A 19,296-nucleotide genomic window follows, 5' to 3' on the forward strand; every position below is an offset into this window, starting at 1 on the left:
CATGATGGTTGTGATTTCCAACACTGCGGAAGAAAGTCTGTTCTTTACAAACCCAAAGTTAGCAATATGCAAGCTCAGAGGAAAGAACTGAGAGTTGAATATATGACTAGCCTCTCCTGCTATTTATACTACACGAATGTAAAGAACAGAAACATTACACTGCAGCAATAATTTCTGGAAAGAAAGACTGTTTGGGTAGGAGATTATTATTTGTTTCTTAGCTTGGGTGTAATTTATTAACTACCTTGGCTTTAGAGACATATTAGAATGAGGTAACATTTTGAGGCTTCATCTTGGAAGCCAAACTAACTACCTTGACAAAGAGTTTTTTTCTTCATTCTCAAAATAAGCCAATTTAACCCCAACAGCCTATTAATGAGTGCTTGGCTTATTGAAATTTGATCTGAAAGGGAATAATACTGCAATAATGTAATTTGTTAATAGGTAAAATAATAATTAACATTTACTAAATGCTATACACAAGCTGCCATGAAAATTTTGTACACACAGTCCATTTAATCCTCAACACACCTCTTGAACTCTTATTTGCCCATTTTAAGGATGAGGAAACTGAGATCCTGAGAAGATAAATAACCTCTTGTTTCATGGCTAGGACAGTAGGAGGTGATGCCATTTTCTGAGACAGAATCAACGGTTATTTTGAGGTTATTTTGAGATTTAAGGCTAGCGTAGGGAATGTCGAGCTGCCGTGGAGAAGCAGGCCATAAGTCATCAATAAGTAATGACCAAAGAGCCCCCATAAGTCCAAAAGAAGTTATACAGCTTCACTATTTAGGAGGAAGGAGAAGAGAAAGAGAGAAGGAAAAAGTCATTGGGGGTTCTGTAGGCTGGAGACTGGCAAGGCAGAAAACAAGAATTGGGGTGGGAAGAGGAAGATGAGAAAGGATGCCAGGGAATGGAAAATCAGGAGAATGGCTTATTTTTTCATAAAAAGAAATTATCTGTGAATTTAATATGCTAGAAGTTAGAAGATTTATAGGAGAGATGAATGTGTAGACGCATGAGGCAAACAGAAAGAGACAAGTGAGGGAAGCAATGAGACGTACCTGCTCTGCTTCAGCATCTCCCAACTCTGTGAGTCTCTCGAGTTGCTGCAGGAGATCCTCAGCACGGAGACGGAGCCTGACTGAATAAAACACACATGTTTAAGCGTGTGGTGGCCCTGAGAGTACGAGACGTCCTCCTCCGAGGAGTGTGATGCACCCAGGGCCCCAGCTGCTGCTCTTCCTAATCCATCAGCGCGTGGAGCTGAGGCTGCGCCTCCCAGGACGCCGCCCACTGCCCGGGGCACTACGGCAGACCCAGTCCCAGGAGACCAGGCCTCCCTTGGGGTCTGACTTTGGTTCAGGGACCCCTCAAAGCCTACCCTGAGTGCTTGCACACTGCCACCGTCTCCTCCCTCTCTCCTTCACTCTGGGTCAGACTCACACTTCGACGTCACGGCTGGCCCAGGCTGCCCGCCTTCTCCCTACTTCCTTTCCTCAGGTGTTGGCCCTAATGAAATCCTCGTGCATCTAACCCCATCTTGGCAGCTGCAGCTCAGAGCACCCAAACTACCGCCGAGTGTTTTACTATTTTTCAAATGTGTATGGATGCTGGTCTGATAAATACAAACATGTAAAAGTATTACTGAATTCATAAGTAGTTTTTTGTTATGCATTTATATTTACATCTCAAGTGTCTGCACTTTTCAACCCTCCTGCTCCCGCTCTCCTCCCAGCTTCCATCCTCTCACCAAGATTATTGATCCCTCCTAAGGGTCTCCTTGAATGTAGTCTTGCTCCTTCATAATCCATTCTCCACGTGGTAGCCAGGTATTATCTTCTAAATGCATATCTTTAGCATGCACAAAAAAACCTCTAACTCTTTTAATGAATGAGCAAGACTTGGTGGGTAAAATCCCCCTCCCATGGACCTTTGAACCTACATTTCCAGACTTACTCTTTCTCCATTTCTAGAAATAATCCAATAGGCCCTTTTGTTTGGCATAGAAAAATCCAGTTCTGTCTGATAGTTTCCTCTCCAGTCAGTCAAGTTACATCTAAATGCCATGTTTTCCCTCCCATGCCATCTTGGCCTGTTTCCTTCTGGAAGCTTCTCTCTGGGTAAGGCTGCTTCCTTCCCTGGGCCTTTGCAGTTCTCTAGACCAGGTGCTATGGTCTGAATGTTTGTGCTTCCCTCCCCAGTTCATACGTTGAAACCTAACTCCCAAGGGGATGGTGGTGTTAGAGGTGGGGACTTTCAAAGGTCAAGAATGGCATTAGTGCCCTTATGAAGGAAGCGTGAGGGAGTCTGTTTGCCCTTTCTGCCATGAGAGGAAGCACAGAAGGTGCCATTAATGAGAAACAGGCCCTCAAAGCACTGAATCTGCTGGAGCTTTGATCTTGAACTTCCCAACCTCCAGAACTGTAAGAAATAAATTTCTATTGTTTGTAAACTATGCAGTCTAAGGTATTTTGTTATAGCAGCCTGAACAGACAAGACACCACGATAAGTTTTTCTTATCTTCAAGTCATAAAAATGACAATTCTGCAAGGGAGATTCCCCTCTACTTTTTCATCCTAACCCTTAATAAATGGTAAATATGTGGTTATTTTTGTGAATCATCATTTAATATCTGATGTTTTTCTCCCCCATTATACTCATGCCTGTAATCCCAGCACTTTGGAAGCCTGAGGTGGAAGGATCCCTTAAGGCCATGAGTTCAAGACCAGCCTAGGCAACATTAGAAACATTACAAGACCCCATCTCTACATATGTGGTCTCAGCTACTTGGGAAGCTTAGGTGGGAGGATAGCTTAAGCCCAGGGATTTGAGATTACAGTGAGCTATCACTGCCCTCTAGCCTAGGTGACAGAATGAGAGAACAAGCCCAGGAATGTGATTTATATATTATTTTCTTTTAGAGACAGGATCTCACTCTGTCATCCAGACTGGAGCGCAGTGGCCCGATCATAGCTCACTGCAACCTTGAAATCTTGGGCTCAAGCAGTCCTGCCTCAGCCTCCTGAGTAGCTGGGACTACAGGTGCGCACCACAACATCTGGCTATTTTTTATAGTTTTTGTAGAGATGGGGGTCTCACTATATTGCCAAGGTTAGTCTTGAACACCTAACCTCAAGTGATCCTCTGCCTCAGCCTCCCAGAGTGCTGGGATTATAGGCGTGAGCCACTGTGCACAACCCCAAGCATATAATTTTAAGGAAGTATTTAGTAAGCAAAAATTCATAGCATGGATAGAGGCAGCATCAGAAATATCAGATGGAATTTTCTATTTCTCAAGTACTAGTCTTTGATTTAAATAATGAACCATCCCTCAGGAAAAAAACATACTTCCTTGTACTCCAGTTAGAAAAATGAAAACAAAATGGAAAATGAGTACCAAGAAATGCAAATCTAGAATGAGCATTTTCCTCTGGAATGAGTTAAATGGTTGGAGAGCAAGCTCCAGATAGGATATTTTTCCCTTGCCTGGGCTGAGGACCTACTAGGTATGCTTCAAGAGGAGATGGAAATCTAGATTTGAATTCAAGATACCTTATGGTTAAATATGAACAACTAATTTAATGTTTTTTAAATATTGTGTAGGCCAAGCTCTTTAGCTAAATTTGCAACTTTTGTATGGTTAGACCTTCTTCCTTTGCTCTCAACCTTGCTTTATATTCACTTTCCTCCAGGGTCAGCTCAACTCTTGACCACTTGGGTTCTGACTGCTGGTCCAAGTGCCATGCTTAGAGCTTGACTTTTTTTGTTTGTTTTTTGAGACAGAGTCTTGGTCTGTTACCCAGGCTAGAGTGCCATGGTGTCAGCCTAGCTCACAGCAACCTCAAACTCCTGGGCTCAAGCAATCCTTCTGCCTCAGCCTCCCCAGTAGCTGGGACTACAGGTACATGCCACCACGCCCACCTAATGGAGCTTAACTTTAATGAAAAAAAAAAAATCTCTCCAAAACCAAGGGTTATAGTCACTCCAGTTTTTCCAGCCCTTGAGGCACATATTGCCCAGACCTCCAATCCTAGCACCAGCTGTCTAGACCAGACTCCACAAAGAGCAGTTGGTCAGGGTTCCACACTGACACAGGGTGACAGCTCCCCAAATATCCTGGGCCCTTGCCAGATTTATGCAAGCACAACCTATTATTTGCAGGAAGAAGAATGAGGTGAATGAGAACTCAGAGGACCGACAAAAATCGGAGGCTGTCAGAACTAAGGAAAGCACAGACATCATGGAGCCTTGTGCCAAACTTGATGCCAACAGGGAGTGCTGAGGTCACACCACAGATGTCTTAGTTGGTGTCAGAAAACTTACAAGAACCAGTGGTTTAAATGCTTCCCTTAATTCTGTGCCAGAAATTCTTAACTCCAGGGAGGAAGTGCAGCAGGGAGATGGAGAGGCCCTCTGAGCAGAACTAACCCCTAGACTCTGAGCTATAAGTACAACTCCCAGTTCTGTGCATGTGATAATGGATCACGGTCCTTCTATTTGCTAACACAGCTTTGAAGCCTCATGCCCTGCTCAGAGCTCTTGGCCAGGGCCTGGCATGCAAGAGACAAAATAATAATAAAGGAGACTGATCGCAGAGGGATATGTCACTGAGGATAACATCCATGAGGAGTATTCCTGGGGGAGATGAACTGTGAAAAATTGAATATCTAAACTAGCAGTTGTCAGAATTATTTTCCCCAAACCCTGCATGCTCCTGTTTAGTTTTATAATACATATCAATTACCCAGTAGGAAAGAAGAGAGTCAACATCCATCACCAGACATCTGGCTTTGAAAACAGCTTTGTTGAGGAGAACACAACCTGTGAAACTGAATGTGTGCAGCCTTCATTCTCCAGTGGTCTCAGGAAGTCTTGCATCCAGAAAAAGGAATCACATTGCTATTTTATTTTATTGTTACATTTATGAAATTGCATAACGATGTTCAGCTGCATAATTTACTTATGGCCAATGACCCACTGAAATGTGAAATGTACCTAAAATTGGCAAAGCCAATGTATCATCCTTTCTCTTAGATTTCATTTGGGCAGCGGAGCAGAGAGACCTGGGTTCTACTCCCAGCTCTGTGTCTGTGAGGTTGCTCATAAGCCCCAGTGGTCATTTCAAGTCTTAGGGTGGATGTTTTTGAGTGATGGGGTAGAATTAGATCATGCCAAAGGAGAGCGTTAATAGAGTGCTTTGAAACATTTCTGCCCAGTAGTTCTGAGAAATTTCTCATTTCTTTGGGGCAAAAGAATAAATAAATATTTTGAGAATATTTTCAAAAATAGTAAGAAGCCTTTCTCTTCGTCTGCCTCTGGAGGTCCTACGGGGTAAGGAAGCCCTGAAAGAGACTTGGAAAAGGTGCCAAGGACTCCTTCTCGCAGTGCCAGTAGGATGAAGGATCCAAAAACTCTGCTGACAGCCAGATGGGAGTCACTTTTGAGTGCAGGCACTTTGGAGAAGTTGTGCTCTTTCAATGAGGAAAAGCTGCACACTTACTACAATATACTCGCCCCTGATTCGCTGGCACACTGCCTCCCACTGCGGTCTCCACTCACCAGTCTTTCCTCCAGAGCAGACTGTACCACCACAGCAGCCACAGAGGTTCCGCTTAAACTTCTGAGCTAATCATTTGAAGCTCCTTGGAAGCTACATTGACATCCATAGTTCTTTTGAAAATTTAATGTTGCTATTTCAATGATCTGTTTCTGAGTAACAGTCTACCCCAAAACTTAGTGATTTAAAATAATGATTTATTATTTCTTATGATTCTGCGGGTGGCTGTGGGTGCTGGTCTCACCTGGACTCACTCCTGTGGCTGCACCCAGCTGGAGGTGGGCTGGCCTGGGAGCTCCATGAAGCCTTCACTGGTGTGTCTGGCAGCTGGTCCTGGCTGGTGGCTGGGGGCCTTCGTTTCCCTCTGGCTCTTATGCTCCAATAGGCTGGACTGGCTTCCTCACATCAAGTGCTTCAGGGCAGCACTTCAAGGGAGGAAAGTGGAAACTGCAAAGCTTCTTCTGGCCTACCCTCAAAAGTCATACAACTGCACATCAGCCACATCCATTGGTCACTGTCAGTCACAAGGCTGGACCAGATTCAGACGCGATTACTTGCTGGGAGGAGCAGCAAAGTCAAAAGGGTGTGTGTGCAGGAATTGCAGGTGTGGCAGCAGCCGCCCTGCATCTATCTACCTCAGTTATCTTTTTTTCCTTCAGAAAACTGTAGGTTTACCACAACAGATGCCTTTTAAAAGAAGAAAAGTCAAACATTTTCACTATATAAAAAGTAGAATTTATTAATAATTATACATAAGGAAATAAAAGTCACCCTTAACCTTGCCTTTCTAAGAGAACTACTGTTAATAGTGGTTATATTAGCATACTAATAGTATAATAACATAATGATATATAATATACAGTAACAACATAACAGTATATGCACTCCCAACATTTTTCTAAATATATTTATATCAGATTTAAAAATTCATACAATTTTCTTCCCTGGTTTTTATAACCCAACAAAATGTCCTAAGTATTTTCTCATAACGTACCTGGCTAATATCTTGCGTGTTGACTACGGCATAATTTATACAAATATTTTAGACTTTTTCACTACTACAAATAATAATGTAATAAACTTTTTAATACAAGTATGTATACATATCACTGATTGTTTCATTAGATTTAAGTCCATAAAGTAGAATTTCAGGGCCAAAAGAAATACATATTTTAAAACTTTGAGACACTTTGCCAGATGGTCATCCATAAAAAATGTTATCATTTTATGGTCTTACCAGGAGAATATATGGAATCTCTGTTTTTACCTTTATCCTTAACCCTGGTGAATCTGAGAGGTAAGAACTGACATCTGTAGCTATTTCAATTTATGTATATTATTGTCCCTTAATGTTGTTGAGCATTCTCTCCATTTTCATCAATCATTTGTATTTTCTCACTAATCCCGTGCTTTCCCTCCCTCTGGGAATATCTAAGAGAGAAAATGGAGAGAAGGAACCTTAATGGAAAGCCTTTCCTAATTGTCACTATATTAGCTGGTCCCTTTTTCCTGCAGAAAATAGTTAGCTAAAATGTAGGTGCTTAAAAGTGGCAACAAGGATTATGGCTCATTAGCCAGAGAAACCAGGCCTGGTGGGGCAGAATAGAAAGGAAAAATAAAGTTACATGCTTAAGACAAAAGGCATGGAGAAGTGGGAGAGGAAGCTAAAATTAAGTTTATTAACCACAAGGATTAGGGAGGTTTAAGAAGTTAATGTTGGCTGGATGTCTATGTAGGACTAGAAAAGGAAAACACAGGATATGAGAACCAAGAAAACTGGGCTACCCATTACTGCATCTCGGATTTCCAAGGTTGACTCTTTTCAGCCCAAGCTCAGAGACCGTCCCTGAAAAACTGACAAAAGGTCTCATTGCACATTTCAGCAGCGTGAGAGACTCTACCATGGCCCTCAAGTTGAAGCAGGATAAAACCAAAACAATAAAATAAATTCTTTGGCCAACATTCATGCATTCACTTAGTCAACCAGCCAACCTCTACTGGCATCTCATGTGCGCCAGACACTGTGTGGGTGCTGGAGGCATAGAGAAGAATTAAGAAGTGATTCTTGCTCACAAGCAACTTAAAATACAGTGAGGCATCAGACATTAGGAAAAATAAACAGGTAGGCAGGAAAGAGACACCTGCTCGCTAGTGTCTACCCACGAAGGCTATGAACCAACCTATGATGTGCCCACAGTGAGACCCCAATACTCCTTAAACTTTAAGTAACATGTGGCATTAAGGTTCCCTCAGTACAAACAATGAACAAGTTAGAAACATGACTTTTTCCAATGCATAATTTAATAATCAACTCCTAATCCAGGACTTCCTGAGTTATATTGGCTCCCAAGTCATGTCCAATACCAAAGAGGATTCTAGGCTCAGTCATAGGATTTGCCAGAACCAGTCTTCCATCGTGCACCTCTAATCCCCGGTACTGAGCCCGGGTCACCTAGTCCAGACCCCTCCTCCTCCTTATGTGTCCCCATCTGGGCTATCTATCCATTGTGTTAACAGAACTCAATCAGGACAATCTCAATCCTCTAACTTTGAGTCTAAAGTATCATCTCAGACCTAAAAGTCTGACTCTAAACATAAGATTCTAAAAAGTTTGAACTTCAAATTGAATGTGTTGTAATCTCTATTCCTTGTTGTAGCCATTGTAATGTTGTAGTGCAATGTGTTACTCACGTGCTTGTGGCAATGCTGACGTAAACAAACCTGTGCTGACAGTTGTATAAAAGTATGGTTCACAAATTATGTACCGTACATAATATTTGATAATGATAATACATGACTATGGATACCAGTTTATATATTGACTATATTATACTTTTTATCAGTATTTTAAAGTATACTCCTACTTATTAAAAAAAAGTTAACTGTAAAACAGCCTCAGGCAGGTCCTTCAGGAGGTATTCCAGAAGAAGGCATTATTATCAAAGGAGATGACAGCTCCATGTGTGTTTTTGCCCCTGAAGACTGACAAGATGTGGGGGTAGAAGACAGTGATATTGATGATCCTGACCCTGTGAAGGCCTAGGTTAATGTATGTGTTTGTGTCTGAGTTTTTAATTAAAAAAGTTTAAAAAGTAAAAAAAAAGGTAAATTTTAAAAATAGAAAAAAGCTTATATAATAGAATAAAGATATAAAGAAAGAAAATATTTGCGTACAGTTGTACCATGTATGTGTTTTAAGCTGTTAGTACAAAATAATCAAAAACTTTTTAAATATTAAAAAGTTTGTAAACTAAAAAAGTTATAGTAAACTAAGCTTGATTGAGCATTGAAGAAAGAAAAATCTCTCTTATAAATTTGTTGCAGCCTAAGCATTTATGAAGTCTACAGTAGTGTTATGTCCTAGGCCTTCACATTCACTCGCCACTCACTCACTGACTCACCCAGAACAACTTGCAGCCCTGCAAGCTCCATTCACGGTAAGTGCCTTATACGAGTATACCATTTTTTATCTTTTATACAGTACTTTTACTGTACCTGTTCTATGTTTAGATACACAAAAACTTCTCATTGTGTTACAATTGCCTACAATATTCAATACGATAACATGCTGTACAGGTTTATAGCCCAGGAGCAATAGGCTATACCATATAGCCTAGTTGTGTAGTAGACTATACTATCTAGGTTGTGTAAGTACTCTCTATGACGTTCGCACAAGAATTAAATTGCCTAACACCACATTGCTTAAAACATATCCCCATTGTGAAGCAACACATAACTATATGTGTGTGTATGTGTGTGTGTGTGTGTGTACATATATATATATATTTTTTTTCTGGCCTCCTAATTTTCCCCTGATCAGTACAACTCTCCTCTTAAACTTTAAAGAATTAGAGGGCACGTGGCTCCTAAAATGCCTGAGTTACATAGACACTACCCCCCACCACCCCACTGAACATTTATTTCACTAACAGACAAATAGAGGCCCTTTCAAAAAGTACTGATTGGAGAGTTGCATGGCTGAGTGTCCACTCACAGGAATATGGCAGAAGTGATACTCCCAAAAAGCCTTCTGGTAGCCCCCTACTATTTATCCCCTCTTCTTGTGCATGGGACAGTTTCCATGGTCTGTCCTCTCTTAGAGGGCCTCCTTCCAATCTCCACCTAGACCTATCTGCTTCCTAAATTAGAACCCTGGAATCCTCCGTTGCTTCTTCTTAGCCCACACACAGAGACAGAGAGACAGAACAACTGATGGGGAAGAGAGCACTGAGCTAGGATGACCGCCATGGTGGGTGATCCCTGGGTGAATCCTGCAGACTTTGTCTATGTCCTCTTTAAACCTACTGCTTTACTGAAATACTGTTCACTTCCAGGAAAATCCACATGTCTGTGGCTCCTCCAGCCTCCACCACACTCACCCTCTTTCTTTTCACTTCCTCTTCTCTATTCTGTCCTTCTCCAGACCCTCTTCTCTCGTTTTCCCTTCCCCACTGTTCCTTCTTGCAATCATTCTCCACCCAGGACCTCTATCTCTCACCTCCACTTTTGTCCACATCCAAAAGCTGACCCTGTTAGTCGACTTTTACCACAACTAACTTTATAATACATACTGCCAAAAATACAACTGTTGCCTTTCTTAGACATTTTCTAGCATTCTAAGAAGCGACAGCATTGGATAAATACATCCACTCAGCCACCCTGGGGCATTCTTTTTGGCCACCAGAATGCAAGCTTCTTCTTTGACAGACTTACATATGGTTGGTAACTTGAGGAGTAAGGATCCTTTATGGTTTCACAGCTAATTGAAAGCATCAACTCATCAAGTTTTACAGACCCGATTATTTCCCTGTTTGATGGTACAGAAACTCTTGAGCAGATTCCAACATCATGTCCAAGAAACATTTTCCTCTGTCTCCAAGAGAACTCATGGCTGAGCTCTATTCAAGAGTAGATCAATCTCTCATATGAATGAGAATACAAATTTGACTTCTCCATTTTTATATTTCATATCAATTTGATTGAATTCTTATGTAGTATCTAAAGTATATGAATCAACAAGATTCTGTTGAATATCAAAAATGATAAGCACTTCAATGCCTCATCAGAGAAGTCCTCAACTCTAGCCAAAAACACGCTAGAAATTTGGTTTTTTTTTTTCTTGGTTCCCTATTTTTTTTAGATACACCAATTAGTTAAAAAAATAAGCCTACAGGATTAGTAAACTGTGGTATATGTATACCATGGAGTACTACTCAGCTATAAGAAATAACAATGATACGACATCTCTTTGGTTCTCCTGGAGAGAGCTGGAACCCATTATATTAAGTGAAGTATCCAAAGAATGGAAAAACAAGCATCACATGTACTCACCAGAAAACTGGTTTCCCTGATCATCACCTAAATGTACATCGGGGAAGGATACCAATTGGATATCAGACTGGGATGGGGGGTGGGGGGAGGGGATGGGTGTATGCCTACATGACGAGTGCGTTGCACACCCTCTGGGGAATGGTCATGCTTGAAGGTGCAGACCCGGGGAGGTGGGGGGGGGCGGGATGGAGGTATGACTACATGATGAGTGCCAGGCGCACTGTCTGGAGAATGAGAATGGATGCGCTTGGGACTCTGACTCGGGGGGATGGGCGGGACATGGACAATGTATATGACCTGAACTTATGTACCCCCATGATGAGCTGAAATTAAAAAAATAAATAAATAAGCCTACATTCAAATGTAATTAATAAACTATAAACATATAACAACTCAGTAAGTTCACAATAAAACATAGAAAAATAGAAAATGGTAAAGAATGAAAAAATAAATAACAATAGAAGGTTTGATATTTACTTCTTCTAACCCAATGGATTGTCTTATGCACCTTCAGAGTTCTACATTCCACAGTGAAGACCTCCACTCCCACCTATAAGAGATGTCATAGAAAAATAGTGCTGTGCCTTAGCTTCATCTGGGACAGATGTCCCTGTCAGCTCCATCCCCACCTCTGTCTTTACCTTTTCCAGTTTTCCATATCCAGGTTTATGATCCCACTTTTTGCAGCTGCAACCCTATGCTAACAACTTTTCAAACTTTATGTATATAAAATAGAATAAAACACAAAATAATCAGTGGCAAATTAATTGGGGAAAGGAGATAAGAAAGATTTAAAAGCTACCTTCCCATTTAGGTCATTGGAAAAGAAGTACACTCTTAGGATGACGGAAGCACTAAGGGAGAAAAGAATGTTAAAAACGTTAAAAGAAACTTTGCTTAGTTTATGTACAGATACTGGAGGCACAAAAACCTTTCTTCCACTCTCTCTGTGTAGTATTTTCTGAACATTTTCCAGAATTACTGAGATGGAAGCTCTATGACGCAGTGACTGATCCCAGGCAATGTCTTTATACCATAAGCAGAGACTACCAACAGTGGAGGTGCTGGCAAGAAGCAGGGTACAAGAATTTAAAAGCAATAATAAAGCTGAGTAAAAGTTAATCTGATTTTCATTATCACCATGCATGGCAATTCTAAATAACATCAGTGGTAAAATACTCCTCACCAAAGATGTTTGTTAATCGAAGTGCTAAACAATTGTTGTGATTACTGTTGAGTTCTAGCAATATATATGTAATCTTCAAATTAACACATTTTTATTACTTATCTTTTAATAAACATTGCATTCTACATGGAAGTTAACTCAGAGAACTTCCAATTATACAGTTGGCTCCTACATACTCAGCCTCAGCTACACACCTTCATTTGTAAAGTAAGATCATAACAGTTCAGAATCCTTCAAGTTTGCTTCTCACAGTTTGTCTCCAATCCCTATGCTACTTCATATTCCTGCTTTTAAACAGTAGATAATAAATAAATAACAACAGCCCAGTGGTTGTAAAGACAAACTAATAGAATGTGAATTACAGATCAATTTGATCATTCCGTATGATTATATGAGTTTAATTGTGTTTTAAATTTAAATTGAAACAGAATGTAAACTATGAAATATGATATTTTTGTGTGATAAGTGAAAATTTTAGTTTACATGTAAAATATTATACTGAATTTAAACAACATCTTTAAAATTTGGGTTTTTTGATAGCTAATTTTTTGTTTGAAAACCAGAGACTGAATCAAGAATAATGATTATTACTAATCATTATATAATTATTACTAAAAATCATTTTGTTATGAAAAGGACAAGAGTGTTAAAATGTGATCCCCCCCTGGGTGACAAATATGCTAGACATGCCACTGACTACAAGAGGTTCTCCAGAGGTGATGGTCACCATCCCTGTCGTCCAGGCTTATTTTAACCCAAGAGCACTATCATGTGTTCCTGTTATCTTCTCTTTCCTTGCTATTCCCAACAAACTGATTAGTCAGTGCAATTTAATTCATATTCTAAATCTGAGTTCTTCTGGTCATCCACTTCCCAGTCTCTAGTTTTCTTTACATGATTCACTAAATATGTGTGTGTGTGTGTGTGTGTGTGTGTGTGTGTGTGTGTGTGTGTGTATTTCTCTTCTCCTATTACAGTATCTCTGTTTCTAGATGCAACTGTGTACTGGTTACTCGCAAATTTGTATCTCTGAACCCTAGACATGCATACCTAACTCTATGCCACAGCTCCCCCTAGATGTCTAACAGGAATATTAAATTGACCATGATCAAAAATGATTTCATGTTCCTAGCATATCAACTCTTTTCCCTGGGACCCCCATTTCAATAAATAGCATCACTCTTCAAAAAATTGTTCAGAACAAAAACCTGGATCTCCCACTTCTCTCTTTCTCCTATACCCAGCATCCATCCATAACCCCTACAGAGGCTCCACCTTCTATACATAGCCCCAATCAATCCAATTCTCACTCCTTCCCCAACCGCCATCCGAGACCTAGAGCTCTGTAGAAGCCCGTGGCCTGATCTCCCTGCTTACCTGTTTTCCTCCACAGTCTCTTCCACAGTGGCCATAGTAAGCTTCATAAAACATAAATCATCCCATGTCACTTCCCTGAACAAAACACTCCAATAATTTCCTGCTAAATTTGCAATGAAACTCAAAGCCCTTATATTGGTTTACAAGCTGTACGTAACCGGGCCCTGGTTGTATCTCTGACCTCTCTTCTGGCTTCTCTGCCTCTTACTCACTTCAGTCCATTCTGGCCACACTGCCATTGCTGCTGTTCCTTCAACACACCAGCCATCTCCTTGCCATAGGTTCTTCACATTTGTTTTCTCCTTGGCCTGGACCATGTGTCCCAGATCTTTTTAAGGCTCCTCCTCTCTCTTCTTCAGGTATTTGTACCTTTCTGAGACACTTTCCCTGAATACACCGAATTATGTGCACTAGCACAGTGGCATGCTCTATTGCCTTGCCCTGATTTATTTTCTTTAGGGCATTTTTCAGTATTGGACATATTACATATTTATTTGTTTACGGTTTGTATTTATCTTCCTCATCAGAATGGAGTAACAAGAGGGCAAGGATCTTGTCTACATTGCCCGTCACTGAGTCGCCAGAGCTAGGCTTGGTACAGAGAAGCTCTACAAATACTCATTGAATTAACAAAGGAATTAATCAACCTGACTTCCGTAACAAATCCAATTCTGCACTTTTGCTTGTTCTCTATTGAGAAAGCATTGTTGCCATTTTGCTGGCATCCCTTGTGCTCCATTCTCAAAGTGGCCCAAGAGAGATATGTAGAAAAAATAGCTGTTCATCAGAGGGCATCTCGAGGAAAGGGGGCAGAAAGGCTGGTCACAGAGGGAGAGCCAGGCTTCTCCAGCTCTGACCACCCCCGGTCATGGTCACCCAACAGCCATTCTCTGCTTCTTTGTCTCGCTCTGCTTTCAAGCTGATTCATTTGCAATGGCGTGTGCCCCGTCCTGGACAATGAATCACAGCACTCTTGCCTCTCTCGCCGTATATGAGTCCTCAATCCCTTATGCACTATTCCAAAATCCAAAAGGCTCTGAAAGCCAAAAATGTTTTCCCTAAATTTGAGGCTAACTCATCTGTCAGAAACAATTGGTACGGCCTGGTGTGAGGCTCTTCGTGGTCTTTATTGACCCCAGGTTAATACTCATACATTTCGCGGCAGACATATTAATGTGTTTGATTACAGAGTGCTGACCTAGACCTTGGTGATATTAATATAACATAATACACAGAATTTGCACTTTCCAAAATCTGGAACATCCGGCGTTCTAAAACACAGCTGGGCCTAGAGGTCTTAGGGAAGGGATCATAGAGTCCAACTTGCTTTCTCTGCCACACATGGTGGAAACGGAGGTCCTGTGACCCAGAACTAACAATGACATGTAAGGGGAAATTTTCTTGAGCTTCTAGGGAAAAATCCTGCTTCCAAAATGAAAAGGCAAAGCCCCCAGAGAGAATGGCCTTGCCGCAATCCTTCCTTTCTGCTCAGGGTCTGGGCTGAGGCTATGGTACCTACCAAATTGCGACCATGGGGACACAAAGTCACAAGATTAGCTGAGGACAGTGGAAAAAGAGAAAAAGATCAGGCTAATCAAAATCGTATTGAGCCCTCAAAAGAACTCTGAAGTCCCACACCATGCTTCTGGTGGAGGGGAAACAGTAAAACTTCCTTATTTTTAAGCCAGGTTTAATAAGACTTTTTGTGACTCTCCCACAAATGGGCTTAGCCAGGAACAATAAAAAGGTGTCTGAACAGGTGACAAGTAGGTCCCTCACTCAGCAGACCACAAACTAATCCCTTCCTGATGAAGGATTAGATAAGGGGTCTAGATGTGGGGCAGGACATAGGAGGCCCAGGTGCTGGCCTTGGCAGGTTGCCAAGAAGAAAGGAGCGGGAAGAACAGAGAGGCAGGAGGACCCCCTTTGGCAGAGATCCAGAGCACTCTGAAGTTTATCACAGAGATGTGTCACACCCCAGCTGGCACAGGCCTACGAAATGAGCCACGGGTGTGTTTATTTGTGTGTGCGTGCTTGTGTTTTAAGGGTGCCCAGGTCGATACCTGGTGTATTAAAACACCCTTGCCTGGCCCGTCCTTCTAGACCTTTTCTGAACATCTTGGTGAGTGAGTCTGCTCTGCAGCAACCCTCCGTGCTTCTACAAACTACTTAAAATAATCCAGTCCTGACGCTGCTGTTCCGCCATCCTGTCTTCTTTCCCCCACAGCCACACGGGAGCTCAGGGATCCCAGCTTCTCTCCACCTCTCCTCCCAGGCCCAGGACACTGGCTCTCTACGGGATGAAGCCCAGCACTTGCCTTCTCATCCTCATCCCCCTTCTCCAGCTGGTTATCCCAGGGAGTACTCAGTGTTCCTTAGACTCCGTTGTGGAAAAAAAGATCAAGGACGTTCTCAACGGTCTAGGTAACTGACTGGGGTGGGGATGGGGGAGGTTCCCCCTTACTCATGCCTCCTGCTCTCAAAATAACTTTGGCTCTATCCCATCTCACCATCCCAACCTCTGGTCGGTCTACTGAAGCTCCATCTTCCTGCCCAGGGCTTTCTATACTACCCTGTCCCTGTTTGGACTCTTGGCTACAAGCTCAGGTTTCCCTGAAGAGGAGGAGGAGGTGGGGGAGCATGGTAGCTATAACTGATGAATGATCAGCTATAAGACATAGCTTTACATAGACTGATTCATATAAATTCTCACCACCACTTTATGAGGTAAGTACAACTATTACTTTTCCTTTACACACGAGGAAACTAAGCCTTGAAGGCCTGACTGTGGACACGGTGGCACCTGAGAGGTAGAAGAGGATTTGGAAGGGGATGGGAGAGACCAATCATGGCGATCCCCCCTTCTTCTCTCCTACACAGAGTATAATCCCTCTGCCGCGGCAAACAAGCTCGTGTGCACCAGTATCACAAACTCGGGCAAACTGTCCTCCTGCCCTGCAGGTGAGTAACTCCCCAAGGAGGAATGGCAGGTAAGATGCTGCGTGTTCTCTCGCTTCCACCTCCCAGCTCCAGCACCGTCCCCATCTCAAGTTTGTATCCTGCTGGGTCTGAGTCTTATCTCCTGGTTCCCAGAGATCCCTGGCCCACTCGCATTTCCCTGAAGGGTGCTCCTGACAGATCTTGGGTTTCTGCCTCTTCCTTCGCTCCTTCCCTTCAAGCCCCCATATGCCAGCCCTTCCTCTCTTCACTTTCCCTGTCAGGGTCACGTCCTTCATCTCTCCTTCCCAATCTACCCTCCTGCCAGGCTGGGTAGGGGCCAGTGCAGAGGTGACGTTACCATGTATCGAAGGAAACTGAAACTCCCAAGTTCCTCACTTGCATGGGCTTCCTTGGTGGCCCCTGTACATTTGTCTCGTGATTTTTGTTTTTCTTTTCTTGAAACGGGCTCTCAAAACTGAATTAGCTTTAGGACCCACAAAACCTAGATCTACCCCTGGGCTGCACAGGGATGAAAGAGGATTGTGGGTGGACCTCCCTCCTCTCAAACTTCAAAGGCTCTGAGGTCTATGTCTCACGTGCCCACGCAGAGATGTCTGTCACCGGCTGTGCTTGTGGCTACGCCTGTGGTTCATGGGACGTCCGGAATGAAAAGACGTGTCACTGCCAGTGCAGTGTGGTGGACTGGACCACTGCCCGCTGCTGCCGCCTGGCCTGAGAGGGAGGAGGCTGAGAACCTAATTTTGTGATCATGACAGTAATGAAACATGATCCCAACCAGGAAACCTGACTCAATATATCCCCTTCATTTGTTTCAACTCTGCTTCTTGAGTAATAAAGGAAAACATTGCACCTTTGTGTTTATCTTTGGTGTTATTGCCCCTAGCTTGGGACTCCTTGGGACAGAAAATGAAAACCCCAGTGAACCCCAATGACTACATCTCGATGTGGCATGTGGGATGGGCAGCTATGAAAGAGATGGGAAAAATGGGAAAAACAGACTGACACTCCATCCCCCACCCCGTTCCTTCATTATTCACCAAAAAGATCACTTTGTGCCAGACATATTGCTTGGCATGAGGTACAGAAACATGAACTAGTGTGCCCTTACCTAGCTCACCAACTAGAATAGCAGGCTTCAAGCTGTGTGCAGGAAGACTTTTCAAGCTATAGGCAGGCAAGAATAGTTTGAAAAGAATCAATTTCTAGATTTTTAGCTTGTATATGTACCCTTTCCTAAACTTAAGTGCCCGAGATGTGCTTTGACCAAAGGGATTTCTTTCACCATTGCCTTCCTCCCATAGCCCTCCTCTGTCATTGACTCTTACCACAGTTCAGAGTCCTAGGGTATAAAAATCTGCACAATGTCAAACCAAGGAACAATTAAAAATACCAGCGCCAATTTGAGTATGTGAATGATCCAGCCACTGGGTAATAAGTTCTTTTATGAGGCTTCTAGTTTTTGGCTTTCATATTATGGAAGGATGACGTAAGTGTCAGCTGTCAACTGATAGACCATCAAATACAATTTTTAATAATAAATTGTGGTGTGATTTTTGACAAATAAACGGAATTCAAACAAGTTGAATGACATTGCTACAATAAAAATTTTCCGTTTCTATTTACTTAATTATAAGAAGTAGGTATCTCAAAGCTGACAACTAAAGAAAAATTAGGAATATAATTGATTCTAAACTTTATCTCACACTAGTGAAATATAGTTATTTGTCTATGGACATATGAAATACTTGGGGAGAGGGAAAGCCACATTTCTCTCATTTAAGAAATACATTTCCATAACATATTGTTTATGTTTCTTAATTATTTATCAAAATTTGTTATAAATGTTCTATTCAGATGTATACTGTTAGTCGTTGTAATAATAATTCAATACTCCTATTTACATCAACCAGAGTGAGCCTTTTAAAATACAAAGCAGATTGTGTCACTTTCCTGTCCAAATCACTCTAGTGACTTCCATTACATGAAAAATAAAATCCCAAGGACAATAAAATCCTGCATCCTCTGACCACTGGCTGTATCACTGACCTCATTTCTGATCCTTGCTCGCTTCACCCAGTCCACACCTGCATTCTTGGTGTCCTCTAAGTTGTAGCCACCCTCCCACTCCAAGGCCTTCCTGCTCCGGGTCTCCCAGGCAGTTGCACACATCCACATACAAGGTCATCCCTCAATAGTTTTTGAGACGCCTTCTCATCACTCTCTATCTCTTATCTTAGCCTGTTATTTTTTTTCATAATGCTTCTTAGTCTTGACTTCATAATATATATTTAAGTGTTTATTAATGTGTTAACTATCTCCTGCATTGGAACACATGATCCATGAATGATAAAACCTTGTCTAATTTCCATATCATTGAATCCCCAGTGTTTAGAATAGTGCTGGCCCATGCAGCAGCGATAATGAACAAGCTGTCTGCTAGCAAGTCCAGCTCTGAGTCCGAGTGAGCTCCCTCTTTTTCTCTCTGTTCCTCTTCCTTTACCTCAATCCTGGTCATTGAAGAATAGACATTGTTTTAACGGGGACTCCCTGGGTCCCATTATCAAGGTGTCTATAGGGAAAATAGCTGTTTATCAGGGAGCATCTCTAAAAAACAAAAGCCAGAGAGTGGAGATGGAGGTCCGAGAGGTTAGCAATAGCAGAAGCAGAAGCAGAGTCTGTAGCTCTGGCTGATATACAGGGTGTCCCAAAAGTCTCCATACAAAGGAAAATTTGTAAAATAAATATTTTGTGAATCAAGATACATTTTTGTACCTAATCAGCTGACATTATAATTATAATATATTGTAATTATAGTTATAATTGTATTATGTACTTATAATTAGCTACAATTTCTCATTTTCCCTATGTATGGCAACTT

General features: G+C 41.9%; 1 protein-coding gene across 1 annotated transcript; it reads left to right on the top strand.

Annotated features, from left to right (window-relative positions):
• The first annotated feature begins 15,471 nt into the window (after positions 1-15,471).
• On the top strand, positions 15,472-17,267 carry RETNLB (resistin like beta). The gene is made up of 4 exons (XM_045540339.1): positions 15,472-15,579; positions 15,685-15,881; positions 16,338-16,418; positions 17,006-17,267. The coding sequence occupies exons 2-4, from the start codon at positions 15,758-15,760 to the stop codon at positions 17,131-17,133; spliced, it is 333 nt and encodes a 110-aa protein (XP_045396295.1). The 5' UTR covers positions 15,472-15,579; positions 15,685-15,757; the 3' UTR covers positions 17,134-17,267.
• Positions 17,268-19,296: the final 2,029 nt, after the last annotated feature.

The sequence above is a fragment of the Lemur catta genome, chromosome 1, assembly GCF_020740605.2.
Source record: "Lemur catta isolate mLemCat1 chromosome 1, mLemCat1.pri, whole genome shotgun sequence".
In the NCBI taxonomy this organism is placed as follows: Eukaryota; Metazoa; Chordata; class Mammalia; order Primates; family Lemuridae; genus Lemur; species Lemur catta.